The sequence below is a fragment of the Gordionus sp. m RMFG-2023 genome, chromosome 5 (assembly GCF_954871325.1).
Source record: "Gordionus sp. m RMFG-2023 chromosome 5, tfGorSpeb1-WG-v2, whole genome shotgun sequence".
Classification (NCBI taxonomy): Eukaryota; Metazoa; Nematomorpha; class Gordioida; order Chordodea; family Parachordodidae; genus Gordionus; species Gordionus sp. m RMFG-2023.
Genome location: NC_088779.1, coordinates 9,930,503 through 9,953,580, shown reverse-complemented (window position 1 = coordinate 9,953,580; position 23,078 = coordinate 9,930,503). Strand labels below are relative to the sequence as shown.

General features: G+C 25.2%; 2 protein-coding genes across 2 annotated transcripts; one reads left to right on the top strand and one right to left on the bottom strand.

Annotated features, from left to right (window-relative positions):
* Positions 1-8,816: 8,816 nt before the first annotated feature.
* On the top strand, positions 8,817-9,864 carry LOC135929934 (probable serine/threonine-protein kinase DDB_G0280133). The gene is made up of 4 exons (XM_065466685.1): positions 8,817-8,957; positions 8,998-9,151; positions 9,193-9,364; positions 9,407-9,864. The coding sequence occupies exons 1-4, from the start codon at positions 8,905-8,907 to the stop codon at positions 9,724-9,726; spliced, it is 699 nt and encodes a 232-aa protein (XP_065322757.1). The 5' UTR covers positions 8,817-8,904; the 3' UTR covers positions 9,727-9,864.
* A 9,770-nt stretch (positions 9,865-19,634) lies between these two features.
* On the bottom strand, positions 19,635-21,318 carry LOC135929286 (uncharacterized). The gene is made up of 2 exons (XM_065465798.1): positions 21,258-21,318; positions 19,635-21,163 (listed from the first exon to the last, which is right to left on the bottom strand). The coding sequence occupies exon 2, from the start codon at positions 21,006-21,008 to the stop codon at positions 19,773-19,775; it is 1,236 nt and encodes a 411-aa protein (XP_065321870.1). The 5' UTR covers positions 21,009-21,163; positions 21,258-21,318; the 3' UTR covers positions 19,635-19,772.
* Between the last annotated feature and the right edge of the window lie 1,760 nt (positions 21,319-23,078).

Sequence of the window (23,078 nt, the reverse complement as noted above, 5' to 3'; positions counted from 1 at the left end):
TAATTATAATATTTCGATGCGTTGTCTACTAAAATTTATGATTTAATTCCTGTAAAAACAATGATTTTATTTTTAAATCGCCACATTCTTAAATTATTATTTATTATATTAATATTAATTAACTATAGATGAGTTTTTCCTGTATATTATTTTACTGGAGGTCTTTAGGCTATTTATTGTGAGACTTTGGAAAATTATTTTTTTAAAAAATAATTTAAGATTTTCACTTACTTTTTTGTTTATAAAAATGCTTTTTCCCAAAAATTTTGAACCATAGTCATTATTTTAAAAATTTATTTACTTTTAAAAATAGTTTTTCATCCAAATTCTTCTTTATAGTGATATAATGTAAACATTTTTAAAGGAAGATGGGTTTATAGGGGGAAAATTTTTATTAGCTTATAATATTTTTTATAAAAACAGGAAAATTTGCGATGGCGTGGGAAAAAGAGAGGGGGGGGGTCTGGTTGTTCCTGTGCTGAATATTTCTTAAATTCAAAATTTATAACATATAATAGTAGTGACCGGGAGGGGGTTTTTTTAGGAAATTTTTATTAGCCTAAAATAATATAAACGAGAATACGTAAATTTCTTATGGGTAGTAAAATTTCCCCACATGGCTAAGCTATTATCAAGTTTATTAACCCTTTTCACATAGAAGAAGGACAATACAGTGTCTATATGAGCCAGAAGGGAAGGGGTCAGTTTGTTCTTTTGTTTAAGATTGATAGTGGATAGTGATTTAAGGGGAGTGTGGTAAATATATTAGAGTGTTATCAATTAAATTATTAAATAAAATAGGGTGAAAATATGCCGTAAAAATTTATTTAATCTTTAGACCTATTAATACAATTTTATTATTTATTAGTGAAGAAAAGAACATACGAACATAATAAGAATTAATATCATAAATATTTAATAAAATATTTGATGATGAGTTAATTATGATAATCAGGCATTTTAATGTTAGTTTTCGCTCATTCAAGTGTATATAGGGAAGGGAGACTAATAATTTTAATGGGAGTTGAAATATTAATTTTCAAAAGAGTATTTAAAATAGATTAAATTAAATCTTTATTTTTAATTAGGTGTTTTATTGTATGTATAGATATTATTGAAATAATTAATCAATTTTTCAAATATTTACCATTAAGCCTTTGTCGTTTCTGTGTATTTAACATTGTGTCAAAACTAAATATTCTTTAAACTTGCGCTGATGCAGGTATTACAGTATTATATTTTAAAAAAATTCCTTAATGGAAGGATAATATTTAAGCATTTCTAATATATTACGAAGATCTTTAATATAATTTAAAACCTCCAGCTAAATGTTATTTGTATTATTAAACTCAGCAATATTTGTTTCACCAAAAGAAAAATAATCATCATTTTCTTTATTAGATGTTAAATCTATTCGTGTAATAGTTTGAACTTGATTATAACTACATTTAGGACTTCTTTTAATATTATATTTTGAAAGTCCTTTTTTAAATCCAACTCAATCCATAAGTTTTTAAAATATGGATGTGTTAACTCATTATCACACAATGTTTGTAATCTTTCAAAAATTTAACTTATTACATATAGATCAAAAAAAATTTTTTTAATTTTACCATAATGAGGTATGTCACATAAGTTAAAACATGTGAAAAAGGATATAATTTTTATTGCAAATGTTGAATTAAAGAGAAAAATAAAAAATGTTTATTTATTTTCAAGAAATGTTGAGCAGATTATTATTCTTTTGTATATTTTTATTGGAAAAATAATATTTTATTCAGTGTGTGATTGTTTATGAAATGAGTCGGAGATTTTATGAAATGAGTTAATGTATTATTGATTGTAAAATGAAAAATATATTATGGATTATTATTATTATACTATTGGATTTTATTAGATGAAAAATAAAGTGTAGTTCTAGTAGTTTAAAATTTATCGTATCAGAGTTAAAAAAAATTTTATTTTAAATAATTATCTTTATTAAATTCCTAATATATAAAATGATACACAAATATTCTTAAAAAAATATAAAAAACGGAGGGGAGTCTACAAGCTCCCAAAAAACATGAATAATTAGATTTTAAAATGCTAATTTGTATATTTTGTTTTAAAAATAAAATTCTTTGGATTTTGATGTAAGGGCTCTTATTTTGCCGCCTATATTTTTTAAGATTTTAAAGTTCCGCATGACATAAGTCCAAGGTAAAAGATAACGATTTGTAAAAAAATAAAATTTGTTAATTTCGAATATTTAATTTTTTCAGCTATATCAACCGGGTCAGAATTTAAATTTTGTAGAAAGGAAGAGAAGCACGTGTCCCAAATTAAATGAAATAAAACAAAGCAATTTTAATTTGCGTTGATGCCTCTAAATCGGGATAGGATTTTAATGAATCATTAAAATTATTTTTCTGCCCTACAGCATAAAAACCGCAAAGAATGCTGAATTTGAATCCCCAATTATGCTGGCTATATGAGACGATATATTGAAAGGTATAATTTTTTTTTAAAGAATTGTATACTTCAAACTATAATAATTATGGCTATCCTCGAGAATATATAATCAGATGAAAAATTATAAAATGAGGTAATAATATTTGTAACTAATTAGTTACATACATATGAATAAATTCGAATTTGAAAAATTGAAATAAATTTTTTCTGAATAATAATATTAATGCTTGGTATTAAAAAAAATGCAATTAAAAATTACAAAAATTGTCAGTTTTTAAGGGAGCATCTGATATTAAATACTAGCGATTGAAAAATATTTAAGAATCTTTATTTAAATAAATGATTTTAATATGAAAGTAATGCTACAAATGTCCCCGTCAAAATAATTTACATCTTAAGTTATGTTAAATAACACTGTGATTAATTAGTATTCAGTAATAAAGAATTAATGATATCGAAAAAGCCTCATCATAAAAATTTACCCAAATCTTTTAACCATGCCATCTTGGACAGCTTTTAATAAAAATAGACAATATTGCAAAACTTGAATTTTTAAGTTTACCTAAGTTCCTTTTAACTAAATAGTATGCGAATTCTCTATAAAATGTACCACTCTACCCTTGAAGTTTGTCTAAGGCAATTGCTACATGTGTTAAAACCTTATAATATTTTTCAATGTGAATCTTCCATTATTCTTTGAGTTTGATATGCAGAAAGACTTGTCCCAATTAAAAATAAAGTAAGGCAATTAAGATAGGTGACGTGATATGCACCTCAACCATAAGATATATTCCTATGTATGCACTCTCCTCCTTGTTAACATTGGTTATTGGGGTTGGAGACAATGCTGATGTTGGATAATATAATTTTGTTTATTGCATCCAAAGATAAACATTGAAAAAAAACTTTAAAAGAAAATATGTATTACCATCATTGAATTTCATTCTAATACTTCCTCAAAATAATTGTCAAGACGATTTAATTTTACGCCATAATTCAGTAAATGACTTTGGATGTATTATGCCTTATGCGTATCAGTAGCAATTAGTTTATCAGAAATCTCATGCAATATTTTATCAAATGAATGTTTCGCATTCTTTTACATGCCAATGCTCTTAATTGTCTTTCAAGGGTTTCTCGTATTATCCTTAAAAATAATAAAAAATAATTTAAAAAATAAAATATTATCTAGTGAACTGTTATTTCAATAAAACTACGAGTTTTTGTAGACCACAAATCTGCCGTGGTGGAGACATATGATTGAGATTTTAAAATACTTTTTAAAATTATAACTTGGTTCTCAAAAATTATCCGCAAAAACCTCCTTAAACATATTTTAAATAATCCAACATAACTAAGAATAACATAAAATTATATAACCTATCTTTGTATTGTAATAAATTCAATCTGTTCAACTAGGCTCAAAGGGTGTTAAACCCTTGACAATAAATGGGCATATATACTTGTAAATTTTATTTTGTGTAATATTTGGTTTTATTATATTGAAGCTGATTGGGTTGATCCATTTTTTTTATCGTGGTGGAATTTGCTGGTTTTCTTTGCTCTTTTAGATATAACTCATATAGGTAAATGCCTAAATGGCATCTCTAATTAAAAAAAAACTATTATATAATAATATTATAATATTAATATTTTAACAAAATTTGTAGAGAGTTTGTTGAACCCTTGTTTGTACAGGTTTAACATTCATCCTGAGCATTTTCTTTTTTGACTTATTTTAGAGTTTAAGATTGGGATTTGATTATGATAACTCTTAATAAAAAATCGTACCTTCTTTCAATTAATAATATACTATATATTATTATTATCATAATTTTTTTTGAAAATGATTAAAATCAAGCATATCTTTGGTTTTTCATTAAGAGTAGAAGCATTAATTAAAACAAATATTAAAAATGGTTAAAAAATCTAAGTAGATGCAATGAAAGTTAATTTATAACATATATTATTTTGTATAAAATATATTCTTTGTCATAAATTCTAGAAGAATTATTTTGCAACCTTAAATCGTTTGTTACAAATAAAATAATCTATATTATAATTTTCCGATGTCCTCACTACGTCATCGTGACGTCATGTCATCGCTACGTCATGTCATCGCTACGTCATGTCATCGCTACGTCATGTCATCGTTACGTCATGTCATCGGTACGTATTTATTTATTTATTTTTTATTTGTTGATTTTTTTATAAACAGATGTTCATACCAAATTTGAATCGGAATCAGAAGAAGTAATTTATTTGTTGATTTTTTATGATCATATCTATTTTTAGAGACTATCATTTTCCTTGACTGAAATCGAAGTGCCAGATACCAATTTTTAGAGATTATCATTTTATTTGATTTCCTGAAATCAGAAGAAGTAATTTATTTGTTCATTTTTTATGATCATATCTATTTTTAGAGACTATCATTTTCCTTGAATTCCTGAAATCGGAGTGCCAGTTATTTAAAAAAATTCTCTAAATAAGGGCACTCTTAAACAGACTTAATCAAAGTTTCCTTTTGAAGAAGTAAGATTATTAAATTAAGCTAAATCCTTTTTTAAAAAAAGAAAAGATATATACTCAAATAAGAATATTAAATTAAGTTAATTATACTAATTATTTTATCAACTAGGCTATACCAAATTTGAATTCCTTAAATCAGAAGAAGTAATTTATTTGTTGATTTTTTATGATCATATCTATTTTTAGAGACTATCATTTTCCTTGACTGAAATCGGAGTGCCAGATACCAATTTTTAGAGATTATCATTTTATTTGAATTCCTAAAATCAGAAGAAGTAATTTATTTGTTAATTTTTTATGATCATATCTATTTTTAGAGACTATCATTTTCCTTGAATTCCTGAAATCGGAGTGCCAGTTATTTAAAAAAATTCTCTAAATAAGGGCACTCTTAAACAGACTTAATCAAAGTTTCCTTTTGAAGAAGTAAGATTATTAAATTAAGCTAAATTCTTTTTTTTAAAAAGAAAAGATATATACTCAAATAAGAATATTAAATTAAGTTGATTACACTAATTATTTTATCTACTAGGCTTGAGAATTTTTTTTATAAATTATAAGGTCTTGAACGCGGGGAAATTTTTTCCAAATATTATGAGCTTGGACCTGGCTTGAAATTTTTTAATGTTAAATGTTAGTCTTATGTAACCAGTAATATATTTACAAAGAATTTTGGTATTGGGTACAAGCTCATTTAAATATATTTTGACTCAAATAATAGTTTCCACTCTTAGTCCTAATGGGTTGGACTCAATGACATTGCTTGGACTTGACCTAAATGCGGAGGGGGGGGGGTTTAAAAATTATATAAATTGGATATGATTTTTAAATAAAAGGTAACATCTTTCTTAAAAAAACGAATAAAATTCTCATTCTCCGTCATTTTTGACGGGCTATCTACTAGTATGTGTTAAATATACAAAACTTCCTCTTCACAAAAAAAGAGGCCAAATATTTTTCTAATATTCCCATTAATGAAAAACATAGTGAACTTTAAATTATAGCAAGCTTCATTTTTGCTATACTAGCTTATAATTTTAACGCTGAAGGAATTTTTTAATCAACAATGGACAAATGAGAGGAATAGACTATTCTTGGAATATAATAACAATTATATGCACAAAATACAATTTTAAATATATTTATGCCAAGATTTCCATAAACTTGTAAGAAAAAGCCAAATTTATTATGAAAATTATCCGCAAATAAAAAATATGGAATAAAAAAAATCAGATTTAACTATATGAATTCAATTCGATATTTATTATTGTTATTTATATGTACAAATAAATGACTAAATTCAATTAAATTTTTTAATATCAAGCCTTATGTAAAAAATATATAAATATGTTATTTTTTCCACTAATTACTCCCTAGGCATGAGGTCAGGTCATATCTTTAACCCTGTATTGCATGTACTATGTTAGAATAATTTTTTTTTGTCAAATTAGATTTTTTATTTCTCTAGATACTATTGATAATCTCATGGCTCACTTTTTTAAAAAAAATTCTAAATTTCTTAGAAGATGAACGGTATGTGGATTTAAATACACATTATGCAATTAAGGATATAAATTTCAATTATTTCCACAATAATTTTTATTGTACTTTAAACTATAAATATATAAAATTTTATTTAAATACAACAAATATTAAAGGTTTAAACATTTTAATTTTCATGAAAATCTATAAAACAATTATTTGTGGGCGTAAAACATAAATATACACCACATTTTTTGCAAGATACTTTTGTTATAAATAAGCATCCTGGCATTTTACATCTACCCTTCTTATCATTATATTTTGGCCAATGAGCCGTGAGGTCTTTCCTAACCTCTTCAAGTGGTAAATATTGAGCTGGTCCTTTTTTACATTTTTCCCGATAACCAGTTTGAACTGATTTTCGTTTTGGTATATTGTTTGAAGTGCATTTGCCATATTTGCAAAGGACTTCCGCCACTAAAATTTTGAAATTGTACAAACTTAATCGATCCTCGCGTGCTTTTGATATACTATTACAATCACGTTTATATAGCAACCATGAATTTATAAGTAACATGTCAAACATATGAAATAAAATTCTATGGTACCATTTTCTTGATTTCGTATGAATTCTATATAAGGAAAGTAAAGAATCCATGAGATCTACACCTCCCATTGATTTATTATATATTTTAACAATATTTGGACATTTTATCATTATTTTTTCCTTTTTTTTCCTATCATATCTTTCACAGTCTATTAGAGGATGTGCACCTACAAAAGTGCTTAATAAAGTCACAGCACGATTGTCGTGCCACTTCACTGAATTTAGCTTCACTCCGTTTATTATTGGTTTTTTTTGAAACAAAAAATCCTCGCTTTTTTTAAACTCCTTATCTGTTGGGAAGTTTATATTTGGAAGTCGATAACCTCTGACCGTGCCGCGCAAAATATCCCTCTTTGAGCGAGTACGACTAGCAAATTTGGGGAACAAAACCAGTTATCAAAAAATAATTTATAATTAATTTGCTGCGGTATATAAGAAATTAAACGGAGCACAGCATTGCCACTTGCTCCAACATCAGGCAATCCTTCCGCTGCTAGTATTTTCCCAGAATATATTTCAAAATTATGCAGAAGGCCATCATCTCCGCATAGTAGAAATACTTTATAGCCCCATTTTTTGGGCTTTTGAGGGTTATATTGTTTCAACCTGCTTATCCCTTTGTATGGAATAATTTGCTCATCTACACAAATGTTTTCGTTTATCGATAAAGATTTTAGTATGTTATTGGTTAGAGTTATTAGGGGTCTAATTTTATGTAGTGGGTCATGGCCTTCACTTTCAAGTGGAATTCCAAACTATTTTTCTCCTAGTGTTTTCTTTTTCATTATTGATATTTTCTTTTTCTTCCGAATCATCTGTCTCATTGAAATGTATATATTTATAGATTATATAAGAGCAAATTTTAAATATACCTAAATCATTATTTTGTGTTGATATAAACTCCTCATCCGACGTTTCACTTAAATTTGAATCTTCACTATCATTAGGTATGTCACCACAATTCATAATTCTAAAAATATAAAACTCAAATAAAATACCTTATTTGCATAATGTGTCTTTAAAACCACTTATGATTATTACAAAATATAATTATCAAAAATAATAAATATATATAAAATAATTTCATAAACATTTATTTTTACCTTTTATTCATCTAATTTTAATGTTTTGAAATTTGTCAAATATATTATTTTTCCTTTTCCGATGGGTAGAAAATTGAGAAGAAAAATTTTATAAAAAAATAGCCATTTTTAAAAATAGGGTTTATTAAAATGCAAAATTAAAAATAAATAATAGATCACGTGGCCCAAATTAAAATTCCAATCGAAGATATAGAATATGGCTTCAAATACACACCATGCAATTGATTTAAAATTTATTTATAAGATATTTATTATACAATTTGTAGTATGTGGAATGAGATACACAGTATGCAATACAGGGTAAAAAAAACATTATAAAAATTATTAGCACTCTCTAGTTAATAATTTTAGACAAGACATAGGATCAGATATATGCAGATAACTTATCAAATTCTTAATCACGGATATAGAGTTAAAAATTATTTTTAGTATTTAAAAAAAAATTGAGATTATTTATATAAATAATATGTTATTTTTAAATAGTATAGTCAATCTTATATTTTAATTATTAATTATAAACTATGAAGTACTTAAAAAATTAAAACTTTATATTTATTAATTTTTTTAAAATATTTTCTCTTTTCTAAATTTATCATATCTTCAGCGATGTTTAGCAAATTCCATTAATAGTCGTTTAGCCTTTTCATAAATTTTATAGATGCCTTTTTCCATTATTTTGTATAATTAACGATTTCAAAGTAAATATTGATAAAGTTATTAGTACTTATGGCACGTGAATTGTTTTCAAACTCTGGCACTGGTATTACACTAAATGAAAGGTATATATTTTTTAACGAACAATTAATATATATGTTTCAGATTTTCTACGATTAAACCCAAAAATCAAACTTTTTTTTCTTCAAGAGGAAGATCAATACTAACTCCACTTATGACTTCCCCTTCAAATAATCAAATCTCACAAAATTCTTTAAATACCAATATGTATCAATTGCCTGTTCAAAATAGCATAAGAGTATAATATATAATTTAATAATATATATTGTTAAAATACAGGGTAGTATTTCAACACGACTTGGGCGTATTAGTGTCAAAAATAGGTTATCCATTAAGCCTAATCTATCTCAAACATCAACCCAATACCTTGCTATACAACAATTAAAAACTAGAGCCAAACAGTTACCAAATACAAAGAGAATTTTAAATAAAAATGTTCTAAGATTTAAAAGTTAGTAAATAATTTAATATGTTATGAGTAAATTTATATTAGATTTTAACACAAGCTTAGTTAGGAGAAGATCAAATATTAACCAAGCGATAAACATGAACTTTTTTAGAGGTAAAGGGAACAGAGTTATGAATCGTGGAAAATTTATGAAAAATAATATAAGCCAAAATATTAGAAATAATCGTAATATCAGAAATAACAGCCGCAATATCAGAAATAATCCAGTTAAAAAAGAACAATTCAAAAGTGGATTAGACATGGAATTAGATACCTATATGTCTGCATCAAGGTTTAAACTTGATAATGATTTAGATTCTTACATGTCTCAACCAAATGATAATATTATAAAAACACACATGTAGAATTATGTTAATCATTTTTTTTTACTAAACATTGAATGATTTCTTTTTTGTTTAAAATAATATTTTTATATGTGCATCAATAAGTTTATAAAGAAATTAATTAAATACTATCAATAAATATATCTGTTCAGAATAAAAGTAGATTGTGCCTTTTTATTTCATGATATTAGTATAGAAATTAATTATAATAAAATGAAACTATTTTATATGATATGCTTTAAATTAAATAGAAACAATCCTAAGATAATGTAATTGGCTTCTATTTTTTAGTAAGTGTGATAAATTGGGCCATTTCTTATTTAGGATTTGGAAATATTTTTTTTTAGTGCTAAAATTTCTTATTATAAATCATCTAAAATGTCCATTAAACAAAAATTCTTATGGTTTCTAGTTAAATCTTGATGTGATCATAATTTGATATAATTTATTTTTCTAAAAATTTATAATAAATTTGTTATTAGCTGCAGATATCTTTTAATCTAACCTCATATTAGAGACCTGAAAGTAAACTTTTACCTAGCTTGGACTGGCTCAAAATAAACATGTGAAATATTTTTAAGGCAAGTCCAAAAATTTTAATTAAAAAATATATTCATATTTTTATGCAGTAAATTTTTTTGTCCTCATAGATAAATTGTTTTATTTTAATGAAAATTATTTTTCAAGCTCAATCCAATTTTATATACAAAAATATCCTAGCTCAGCTTTGCTCTACCACATATATATATCAAAAATATGTTTATAATTAAAATTTAACATTAAATTATATCAGGTCTTAACTCATGACATTTAGTTCAAGAAAATTTGTAGAAATTTTTTTAATATAATGAGAATTCCATATTTGAGATTTAAAATTTATTTCATAATTGTTTTTATATTGATTTACTATAAAAATCAGAGATCTACAAATTTGGCCTGTTAAGATTTTTTGCACAAGTGGTGTGGGACCCAACCTTTTATTTATTATAGTTCAATATATAAAAATTTATAATGGTTATAGTTCTGAAGAAAATATTTGTAAACGTTTGATTCAACTAATTATTTAAGTTCATTGCAGTTCTAAAATTATTTTATTTAAGCAACACCATTGTATATGATTTTAATTATGAATATTACAATTTTTGCTATCAGTTAATATAATGTTAATTTATCTAATAGATATAATTGAATCATATAAAAAAAATACAATAAAAAAAGAATCACAATTCATTTCTAAATGTATTATTTGAATTGATAAGCAATAAATTCTTCTATTATAACTGGATTCATATTTTTTTGTTGTGATAACACAAATTTTAATTCCAAAAAAGTCCTTTTAACAGAAACTTTTGTTTTGGGGACTTTTGTTGGTAAAGGACTCAATTTCAGTCGATTTTTTAATAAGAAAAATATTATGATTCTAATCATAGATGGTACAAAAGTTTTTACATCTATTAGTGAAATCTTGAAGCTTAGGCAAGATTTTTCTGGCACCACAAATGATTTTGGGTATTAAAATTCCCAATATATAAAAACCGATGATTTTTTATTGGTCCTTGTACATTCAAATGAATCAATAATATTTCGATGTTATGTTCATTTTTTATATTAGTAGAAGGTCTTTTAGATTTGGGCTCATGGGGTATTAAAAAAAGCCCGTCCATCTCTAAGCAATTATTTTCCACAGCCTCTACATCTTAAACAGGGACACTGTTGATATGACCGATTAATACTAACCTTTAAATTATTATTTTTTATGTTTATATAAATTGATTTTTTTTATAAATTCTGTAGATTGATTTTTTTATATATATTATGATATTAATATGAAAATTGTTATAGTTTTATAATAGATGTAAAATTTTAAAATAAATTAAATGAAATTTGATTTATTCTGAATTAAATAAAATAAACTTGTAACATTCATATATTTTTAGAAAACTTCATGGTGGCAGTTTCGCTACATATTCGAGGAAATCGTAAATAAATATTAAACAGATTCCCAATAATAATGTTAATATAAATATTGAATTTCCAATATACTCAGGCAGTGGCAATCTTTTTTTGAGTAGATTTGAAGACATCTTCAAGGACACTCAGATCTCGGACATCGAAAAAGCAGGTTCCTTTACAAGAACACTACCAGATGAGGTATATATCAAATTAGACGAACTAAATAAAATTGGTCTATAATGACTTACAAAATATTCTAAATCCACAGACAATATGATTTTAGCTACTGGAACATTGACAACTAGATAAAAAAGTTCTGGAATGTTATATTTATATCATTCTAAAAACACGTAAGAAATGATTAATTTGAAAAAGTGAAGAATAATTAAATTTTTTTAATGATAAATCTCTAAATTATGAATAAACCTATATGGGACAATAATAATAAAACAAAGTCCATTGACAAATTAGAAGATTATTTAAAATTTTATGATAGTAAGAATACTCAAAGCTTAATAGGTAATTTACCAGATGAATTATATTTAGTCATGAAAGCTGTGTTTCCAAGAGAGTTAAATTCAAGTTATGATGAAGCATTGTGTACATTAATGTTTATGTCCTACAGAAATAAAAGAAAATCGTTCTAATAAAAATAAATCTCTTAGTAACAAAAAATTGAAAAATATTGAATTAAAACCAAATATTCAAAATGAAAGAGATTCGTATAAACTAAAAGAGATAAATTGTATAATAAAATTTGAAATATTCGTGATTATAAAGCATTAAAGAAAAAATGAAACAAAGATTAAAGAAAATAATAAAATTAAAAAAACTCTTACTAAATACGATAAAAAAAATTGAGACTTATAAATTAAGACAATTAAAAGTATCACTAAGAGAAGTCATATAAAAACTAAACATCTTCATTCTAGAATAATACTCAAGGATGTGATGAAGAGATCTTTTTCTAAAAAATTAAGGCTCAAAAAATTATTTTTTACCAAAAACAATCTTATGAATAATTATTATTTCAAAATACTTTTTAAATTAAAAAATAAGGGCATAAAGTTTAAATTTCTGAAGAGAGAGATGGATGTACAGACGTACATATCATCTTTTATTAAAAAAATATGTATAAAAAAAACGCTAAAAATATTATCTAACAATCTTGTTGATTTATCATCCATTTATTATTCTAACATCCAAATTTGATCGATTCTCTAACTATTCATACATTCCGAAATCCTATTTAATAATGATAATTTTAGAATTGGTGATAATAACAATTTTGTAAATTTGACAATGATAACGACGGAGCTTGACGACGAGCCAGCGTACTCAGAACGATATTAACAAACCAACGTGATAGAATCAAGTCAACGACTACAATGACTTATGAACGACTTGAACAATCATATGAACAACCAAAATAAATATCATTTTCCAAGACGAAACTATGACAGACTGCACAATAAGATTCACATGCAAGAAAAACCTGAATGGAGATCGTTTTTTTAAAGGGTGGAATGTTGATATGACCGATTAATACTTACCTTTAAATTATTATTTTTTTTATGATTATATAAATTGATTTTTTTTTTATAAATTTGTGTAGATTGATTTTTTTATATAAATTATTATATTAAAATTAAATTTGTAACTTTGATGTATTCTAAATTAAATAAAATAAACTACATTCCTATATTTTTAGAAAACTTTAGACCCGAACCGTTATTTATAACGATTAAGTTTGGTTACGGTTCAGTATATAAAAAATTATATTAGTTAGTATTGAAAAAAAATAAAAAAAATATGCCCTTTGCTCTCAACCCTTCCTTCACAAAAATATAACTTATCAATCCAAAATAATCCCTTTAATAATATTAAATAAATATAATAAACATTACTACAATTCCACTTTATTCATGTATATATATAACATATAAACATATTAAATCTTCCCCAATCAATCCCGTCTTCATCCAATATCTTCACTCCAAATAGCAAACAAAGAAACTTTTTAAAAACAACCCATGTGATGATTTCGTTTTCCCTCCATCTACCAGGAAAAACTAATTTCCCTGTCAGAAAATAACTGGCATTTGATGTATTATATTAAATTTATTTCTTCTTTTTTTCAACAGCTACAACACGCCCACCCTTCACAAGCCGAGCGTCCCTCTCACTGTGGTGGTTTTGTATCGAATCGTCCCTTTGAATTGTATCGGGACGCCTTGAAGACATTCAGGGATATCGAATCGTCTCCTCTTATAATGATTTATAATATAATATCTCCGATACATTTCAATATATAATCGCGGAAACATATATTATCAATAATGACATGTACATTGGGGTATCTGCATTTATAATCCATGGAACATTAATATGAACAATGTAATATCAGCATAATAATTCATTCATTTTAAGACATTTGGGAAATAGGATCTATAATATACATTATTTGGGTATGGTTAATGGTAATTAGGAAATAATGATTTTACATATAATACTGTAATGTGAACACATGGTCTATGTGTGAAATGCAATTTCAACACATGTAATTGTCCTTCTGTTATGTAAACAAAATCAAAGCTACATTTTTATAAATATCTCCAAAAATAGATATAAAAATCCATTTTTAGGTATTAAAAATAATTGTGAAAATTTGCCGAACAAAGATTTTAAATAAAATTACAAGACATATGTATAGAAATAAATTTAATATTTTATAGGGAGGAAAAATATATAATAATACAATATTTTCCATCTAGGAATTACTCAGTATCCTAAGAAAAATATACCATTTATACCTTACTCTGCCATCACTATAAGCACAAATTCACAAAAATATAGAATGCAAAGTAACAAAAATTGAGAATATAATGGGCTATATGGTATATATGTAAAGAATTTTTAATATACCTTCACAATATAAAATAATTTGAGTATTTTATTTAAAAAAAATGTTCATAAAATAAATAGTAAAATGTGATGTGCTATAAAATTATTACAAAGATAAAAAAAATGTAATATGCAGCATAAATTTACAAAAAAAAATTTGCACAAAAAAAACTTTCTCCAGTATGCAAACTAAACAATATTCCCACCTCAAAGCATACCCATCAACATGGGCTGACCTTATCTGTAAAAATATTTTCCCTTCACATCATTGCATACCATAAAAATAATATAATAATTGCAAATAAAACCTTTTATAAAATTTTATAATTAAAAAAAAATATATATATTAAATATAGAGATTTCATAATTTATAAAAAAAATATATAACACATCATCTAATATATCATATAAATCCCTACCCAATTTATATATATATCAAATGCAGACAATAAATCAAAATAACTCCACATCTAACATTATAGATATTATTCTGACTTCATCATACTTTAATTCCTTTAAATTATCATTCATAATTAAATATATCATATGTGTAATTCACATTACACCCTATTTCATAAAAATGGTTAATTACTTCAAAATAAACAACATTAACTCACCCTTAATAGATTCCTTAATAACATATCAACCTTAATTGAAACTGAATTACATATACAATATATTAACATTAATTAATAATAAATTATCCCACACATGTTCATCCTTTTAAAAACCTAAAATGCATAATTATATAACACATACTTTATTACAAAAGTTCATTTCTATATATATTTTCATAAATTTCAAATATTTAAATATTTAGCAATCCTTTCTGTCCTGCTGATCTAGAGGTCTTATCTTCCTATGACGGAATACCTATAACACCATTCAATGAGTCTTAAGGCGTACCAAATAATAAGACCATACCTACTGTCAAAATTGGATCAATATAGATCTAGACATATAACATACCAAATATTACTGTCTTAAATTCCTGATCTTATTTTCATATTTCTGCCTAATACTCATAAAATAATTTCTATCTTAAGCTTTGTAAGCTAAATATTTAAAACAAAATTATAGAAACCCTTACCCCTATAGTTTTTAGTACTTGCGTTGTGGTTTTACAGTAAAATTCAAAATTATATGAAAAAAATGGTTCTTACCTTTTCATAACGAATAACTCTTGAATCTCCAGGCTCTTATCCTGGGAATGCGGTCAACATTTATTGAAAAAATAAAAAAATATGCCCTTTACTCTCAACCCTTCCCTCATAAAAATATAACTTATCAATCCAAAATAATCCCTTTATAATTTTAAATAAATAATATAAACATTACTACAATTCCACTTTATTCATGTATATATATAACATATAAACATATTAAATCTTCCCCAATCAATACCGTCTTCATCCAATATCTTCACTCCAAATAGCAAACAAAGAAACTTTTTAAAAACAACCCATGTGATGATTTCGTTTTCCCTCCATCCACCAGGAAAAACTAATTTCCCTGTCAGAAAATAACTGGCATTTGATGTATTATATTAAATTTATTTCTTCTTTTTTTTTAACAGCTACAACAGTTAGTTTTGGTTATGGTTCTGTTCGGTTCAGTTAATTATAAAGGTTCATTAAAAAAATTTTTTATCGAAGCAACACCATCGTCTAATTTATTTTTATTATAAGCATCTATGAATTATATATAAAAAAAATATATAAGATTCAAAATAACTCATTTTTAAATATATTATAAGTAATATATTTTCTAATATAAATGGATTCATATTTATTTGTTGTGACGATAACACAAATTTTAGCCTTGAAAAGGCCCTTTCTACAGAAACTTGTGTTGCGTGGAGCAACTTTATATAATCCTGGATATTCAAATTTTTTTGATCCCTAAAATATAAAACCTGAACTGGTTTAACCTTTTTTATAGAGGTTATTTTTACTTGTTCAAAAAATAATTAAATCGGTTCGGTTACGGTTCTGATATTTAAAACGGTTTATAATGGTTTAACGGTTCGTTACGGTTCACTCCGGGTCCCTGATTTTAAATGAAAAATTAGTTTAATTCAAACCGGTTTGACATCATTTATATAATGGTTCTTTTTGCTCCTTCAAAAAATAATTATATCTGTTAAAGTTACAATTCAAATATTTTTCGAGATTCACTCCAGGTCCTTGGCTAGGCACAGCCCGATATTTATGAGATATTTGTTAATAATTTTCCAGCTGGCCCATTAAAGTTTTACTAAAGGGAAGTTCGGACCGTTTATGAATTTTGCGATCCGCCCATTTCTAATTTTTCCCAATGTCAATTGAGGCTCTTTATCTCTACTCTATGTCTATCTACTTCTATAACAACCATATTATAGATTATATATGTTTTGATATCTACATTGTGTATTTGAAATTGGATTATATTACAAATAATTTGCTTAATTTTTTGTGAATTTACCAGGGTTTGCAAGTCAATCAAATTCATTCAATTAACCGGTCAAATACTCTAAAAAAATCTGAAGAAAAATTAAAAATATGTTTGAAAAAACGATATTAATACATAATGCTGCTGATTTATTGGGTTCCCAATATAAGGGGGCATCATACTACTATAAATTTATTGAAGTAGGTGATATAATACAATAATTAGACATATAACAATATGGTATTGATCAAAATAATACAAGATAAATTTCAGAAATAAAAGCGGTTTAAATTATGTAGAAAGCAGTGATTTCCATAAAAACAATCATATTTCGGCATCAATTTAGTGGAATGGGACGAAGCCTATTAATAGAGAGACATTAGTTCTATTTCTTCAGAAAGAAATCGGTCTATTTTTTAATATTACTAAATTAGAAATTGATTTAAGATCGCGACAATAGGAAAATTGATTTTAAAATATTAAAGAAATATGATATTGAATATGAATCTGAACAAGACTCTACCACGGAGAGTGAAACATTAGTTATTAAATGACAATGAATTAAAAAAATATTGTAAAAATAATTTTATAGATTCATTTTATTATTGCATTCAAAATATAGTTTATATTGTCTTAAAAATCATTTAAATTTGACCATATTTGACCGGTCAATTGCCCCAATCTAATTTGACCGGTTAAATAAACAACCCTGGAATTTACTATTTTATTTCTGTATTTAGTATTCTAGTTAGACATTTTTTATAAATATATAAGCATACTTTAATATATTTTCTAATAGCATTTATCAAAATTTTAGCTTGAAATTCAATATATATATTCAAGTTTTAATGGGTTGGCCTTGGCCTATTTGCGAAGCCCTGGGTCGATATTTAGGTAATTAAGTGTCGGCCCATTAAATTTTTTTCCCAACCGTGCCCGGTGCCATTTTTTTTTGAGTTTGTGCCCAGGTCAGATTAACCTGACCCCCTTCGATTTTTTTTTTCAAATATAATAGGCAAAAGAAATTAATGTAAAGAAATAGCCAAACGGCCTTTGAGTCATAATAATTTGTCGGATTATTTTTTTTAAAATATAATATATTACTTTAAAAAAAACAAACCGGATCCCAATTTTAGATGGCATTTAATCAATAAATAAGCATATAATTTTTTCAGTTTTTAGGCCGCCTGGAACATTTTATTTTTAAACTGTCGTCTGGTATAGCCATCGATATAGCTTCCTCTAGACAGCTCAAAAAGAGAGAGGCTTTTTAGATTTAAGGCATATTTTATTATTTATTATACCGAAAAAAAATGTGTAAATAAATAATTTTTATTTCATATACACTTTCTTTTCTTCTTCCTTCTTTCTTTTCTTTCTATCTCTAAATTTATAAGTTTTTTTTTTAGTAATAGCAATTATAACATTTAAATATTGTTATATATTAAAAATCATTAATAATCTCATATTGATTTTGTTTGCTATAAGATAATATATTCTTAATTTATGCATTTTCTATGATGTTTAATATTAATAATTATTAATGCAATATATCATATATAATTAAAGCATAGTATTTGTATTAAAAGTAATCGATCTTATTTCATTAATAAATTGATTTATTATTTAGAATCAACCAATCCCATTCATTGATCAATTTAAATTTAAAATTAAATAACAACTCATTTAAGTATAATTAATTGCTTCAAGCCTTCGAAATTATTTTTAGGTGAATAAAACTACCTATACATATTTGCTAGAATACCACATATTTTCCCGAAAGCTCGTTAACGGGTGGTCTGAGGGCAAGGCCTTTCAGACTTTAAGAGGTATGGATCTCCTTCATCTTACTAAAAATTCCTAGCAACGCCATTGCATGTCTTTGACTGTCAGTTGAATGACGAATAGTTAATTTTAGAAAGAAAAAAATTTCAGATTCTATTGAACAATAAGAAATCTAGTTTCATCAGATGGTTGATTTCTCAGACACCATTAGAATTCTATTTTGATTTACAAAAAGAAATTGAAACTAGCCGAGAATTTTTTTTAATGCGCATGGTAGGAGTCGATATCTTTGAAATGTGTTATATTTTTTTAAAATATCAATGTCAACTAATTATTAATTATAAAAATTTTAATTTTGCATTAAGATATAGCTAATTATCTATTAGGTTTTAATACTTCTTTTTTTGTATTTTAAAATTTTATGCATTATATAAGATATTTACCCCTTTTCAGATATAAATAAACCCCTTAAGTCTAACGCTGAAAAAAATTTATCGGATTGAAAAAACTTGTATTTTGCCACGGTCCCGTAGGCATTTTACCAACTTACCTCCAAAACCAGTCCGCCCCTGCATGCATTTATATGGACGCATATACAGTGTTGTGATGATTTAATGTAACATATTAACGATTTAATTTAAACACATGCATATATAATTATGATCTTTACAAATGCACAACAAAAGAAATAATTTAATTATATATGCTTGTATTTAAATTAAATCCTTATTATGTTACATTAAATCATCACAACACTGTATTTCAATTTTAAATAAAATCATTAGTTTTTTTTATTAAAAATATAACCGGAATAATGATTTATAGTTAATAAATAGGTAACTAAACATAGGCCTAGTTCAAATTAAGTTAAAATATATTCTGGTTTCATTAACATACACATAAAACATTATGTTAAAGCTTAAAATTTACATTAAAATTCAAATATAATGCTAAATATTATTTTCCAAATTAATGGTCATTTAGTTTAGTTTGATTTAACAACTAGAATTAAGGTATCTTAATATCTTGGACAGATCTAAAAGTTCGAATGATCGTATAAATTTGATTAATTTCACATTTTTAATATGTCTCAACTCTGCCTCATCTGATTGTTTATAATACAATTTCAGCGTGAAATGACTGAAATCGATATGATTATTAGATTCGTTAAGTTTATCGTCTAACCATAATTCGAAAACAAAAGCACTACCAAAACCGGGTTTTAAAGAGAATGGGATATTAAGATACGTCAGTAAGGCAAACAAAGTAAAATCATGCGCCATATATACATTAATTATTTTGATATCAAGTTTTGGATTATTTGATACATCACGAAATTTGCAAATTTTTAAGTTTTTTGGATCATTATTGGTACATATTTTTATATTTTTAATTTGTTTTTGTTTGCTAAATCTTGAATTCTTAAATTTATGAACGGATGCTAATATTTTTATTTTGCGTTTCATATCGCTTATCAAATGATTTACCATAACTCCAATAACGTGTTTTTGAAGTTCCCGATTAAATTTAATGGTGTTCACTGCAGCTAAATCTGCGAAATGAGTTATTTTTTTGAAAATATCGACATACATTGAGCGTTTTACCCAATCAGGAAGATATTCGGGATTTTCGGCAAAATCACAAGCAATTGCATCTTCTAATCTTGCTGCATTAATTACCAACTCATCTAATTTATAACCGGAATTCTTTGATAATATTTCCATTAATCTTGGATTCTTAAAATAATATTTTAAAAGTGTTGAATTTTTATTGAGTAGATTATTGTAATCGATTTCCCTTGAAAAATTTGGACATGTAAAATAATTAAAAATAGTAAAGGGGAGATCTATAGGAATTGATTTATTGTACGATACATGAGATCTGATAGGAACGATGATCAAATTATTCCGATTATTCTGCATCCTTGAAATTCGATGAGACACGATATCTAAAACTTTTCCTATTTCTTTCTTTGATAAATTACGAAATGGTTTAAGGAAATCACAAGTTTTTTGCATCGGGAAAAATCCTTTAAGGAATGCGTGAGCGCTACTTATTGTTCGGCTTTTATTACTTGAAACCATGTTTACATGTGTCGGATCAAATTTTAAAGCCGTGCCCTTCGCTCTAGAAGATAATTTGCAATATTTTATTTCTTTATATAAACTGCTCCACCAGGAACTTAGATCTTGACCATAACGAATTCGGAAATATTGACCCATTCTATACATTTGATTGAAACCTCTGTCAGTTAATTGTGACAAACCGTTTGGCCACCTTTCTAATCTTAAATCGTATTTTGGGTATAGAAAATGTTCGTTTGGAGCTCTTGCTCCATGTCGAGCGATCAAATATACGCTCACTAAAGAGCCATTTATCCTTGGTTCTAAATAATAAATTTATTTTAAAAAAATATATACATTACATAGTTTTTAAATATACACAAAATATTCTAAATTAATATTATTGAAATATAAAACCTGATCTACTATTCAAATTTAAATCATTAGGTGTAATTAAACCATTAATTGTATTATACAAATAAATTAATGTTAAGCAATTAAAAAATAATAATAAATTTTGCATAATGATAATATACTTCTACTTTTTTTTTATAATTAAAATTTAAAACATTTATTTGTTAATTTTATATTATATCAAATTTGTAATATCGCTTCTCGCAACAACAAGTCTATTTTTTGCAATTTAAATCTTTAATTTTACATGATATTGTCCTTAAATTTTCAGACTAAATCAGAACTATTTTTGAACAAAAAAATAGTTTAAGATTATGCTTATTTTTTTATACAAACTAAATTGGAAATAATTATTAAAATTATAAGAAAAGGCCATTTAAAAAAAATGATATATATTTAAATATTCCTTAATTTTACATGATAATGAATAACGATATCTATCGTCCTAGAAATGATTTAATATTATTTATTTTATACAAACCTAGGGTTACCAGACGTCCTCTTTCGAAATCCAAAAATATGTCATGTATCTATTTTTATTTTACTTTAATTTGTCCTTCTATTTATAAATAGTTTTTTTTTACTTACTATTACAGGAATATTTTTTACAATTACGTGATAATAAGTTTTGTTTATTTTTTAAAGAAAAGGTTAAATATATTAAGAAAAATATATGAGTTAAAAATATGGAATAAATAAATTATCATTTGCGATATTTATAAATTAAATTAATTCTATTTATTTAATGTTATTTATACAGTAGCGTGACCGGGGGTGAGGGGAGGGTCGTAGGGCTCGAGCCCCTAAAAATATTGAATTTTTTTTATACCACCAAAAAAAGGTGATTTTTGATTTTGTTAGCTAAAAAAAAGGTAATTTTAAAAATAATTTAAAAAAAAATTTTTGAGCCCCCTGAGATTGTAAAGGATTGTGCGCCCGTGTATTTATATATAAATGCAATTATTTATTTAAAACTGCTTAAAAATCAAGTTAATTTTTTAATTCATTTTAATGTCTTATTTAAGATACCTAAAAAATAAATGTCCTCTTTTCCAATATACAGAACTGGTAACCATATGCAACCACGGTATCACGTCATTCGGCGCAGCATCAATTCAGCACGGCAAAAATTCAGAGCGTATCTAATACAATTGAAATTTATGTATAAAACAAAGGGGTCATTAAATAGAAGTCATGTTGAGGGTTGGATATCAAAAAATAAAATAAATTTAATAAACAAATATTAAATACTCTCATTTCTTTGGTGGACAATTTACCATGCAAATTATATTTTAGATTAATTTGGAAAATTAATTATTGACTTAAAAATAGATTTTTCTTTAAGACTGGCATTTTTATATCAGGGCTTCGAACCGAACCGCGAAACAGGAACGGACTGTTGTAATTTTCTAAACCGTAACCTAACTTTTATAAAAAAAAATATAAAAAGAGCGAACGGAACTGTTATCAATATTCTTTGAACCAATTTTAACCGGGTCACAACTGTTTTTTAAAATAATTAATTTAAAATTATTAGCCTAAATTTGAAATTTTAATTTTCCTTCGGAGCGATCTAAATTCGTGTTTCTTATCAAATTAAAAATTTTTATACTTAACTATTATTTTCATATCAATAAATACCAAGTTTATTGTTTTTACTTTATATACTAATAGAGATTAGGCAAATTCAAATTACTAGTTAATTAGATAAGAAATAATCTTAATGGTTTAATTAAATAAGGAATTATAAAAATATAAATCAATTTTTCTCTAAGAGTGGTTTATGATTACTTTTTTTTAAAAAAATCAACTTTAACGAACGAA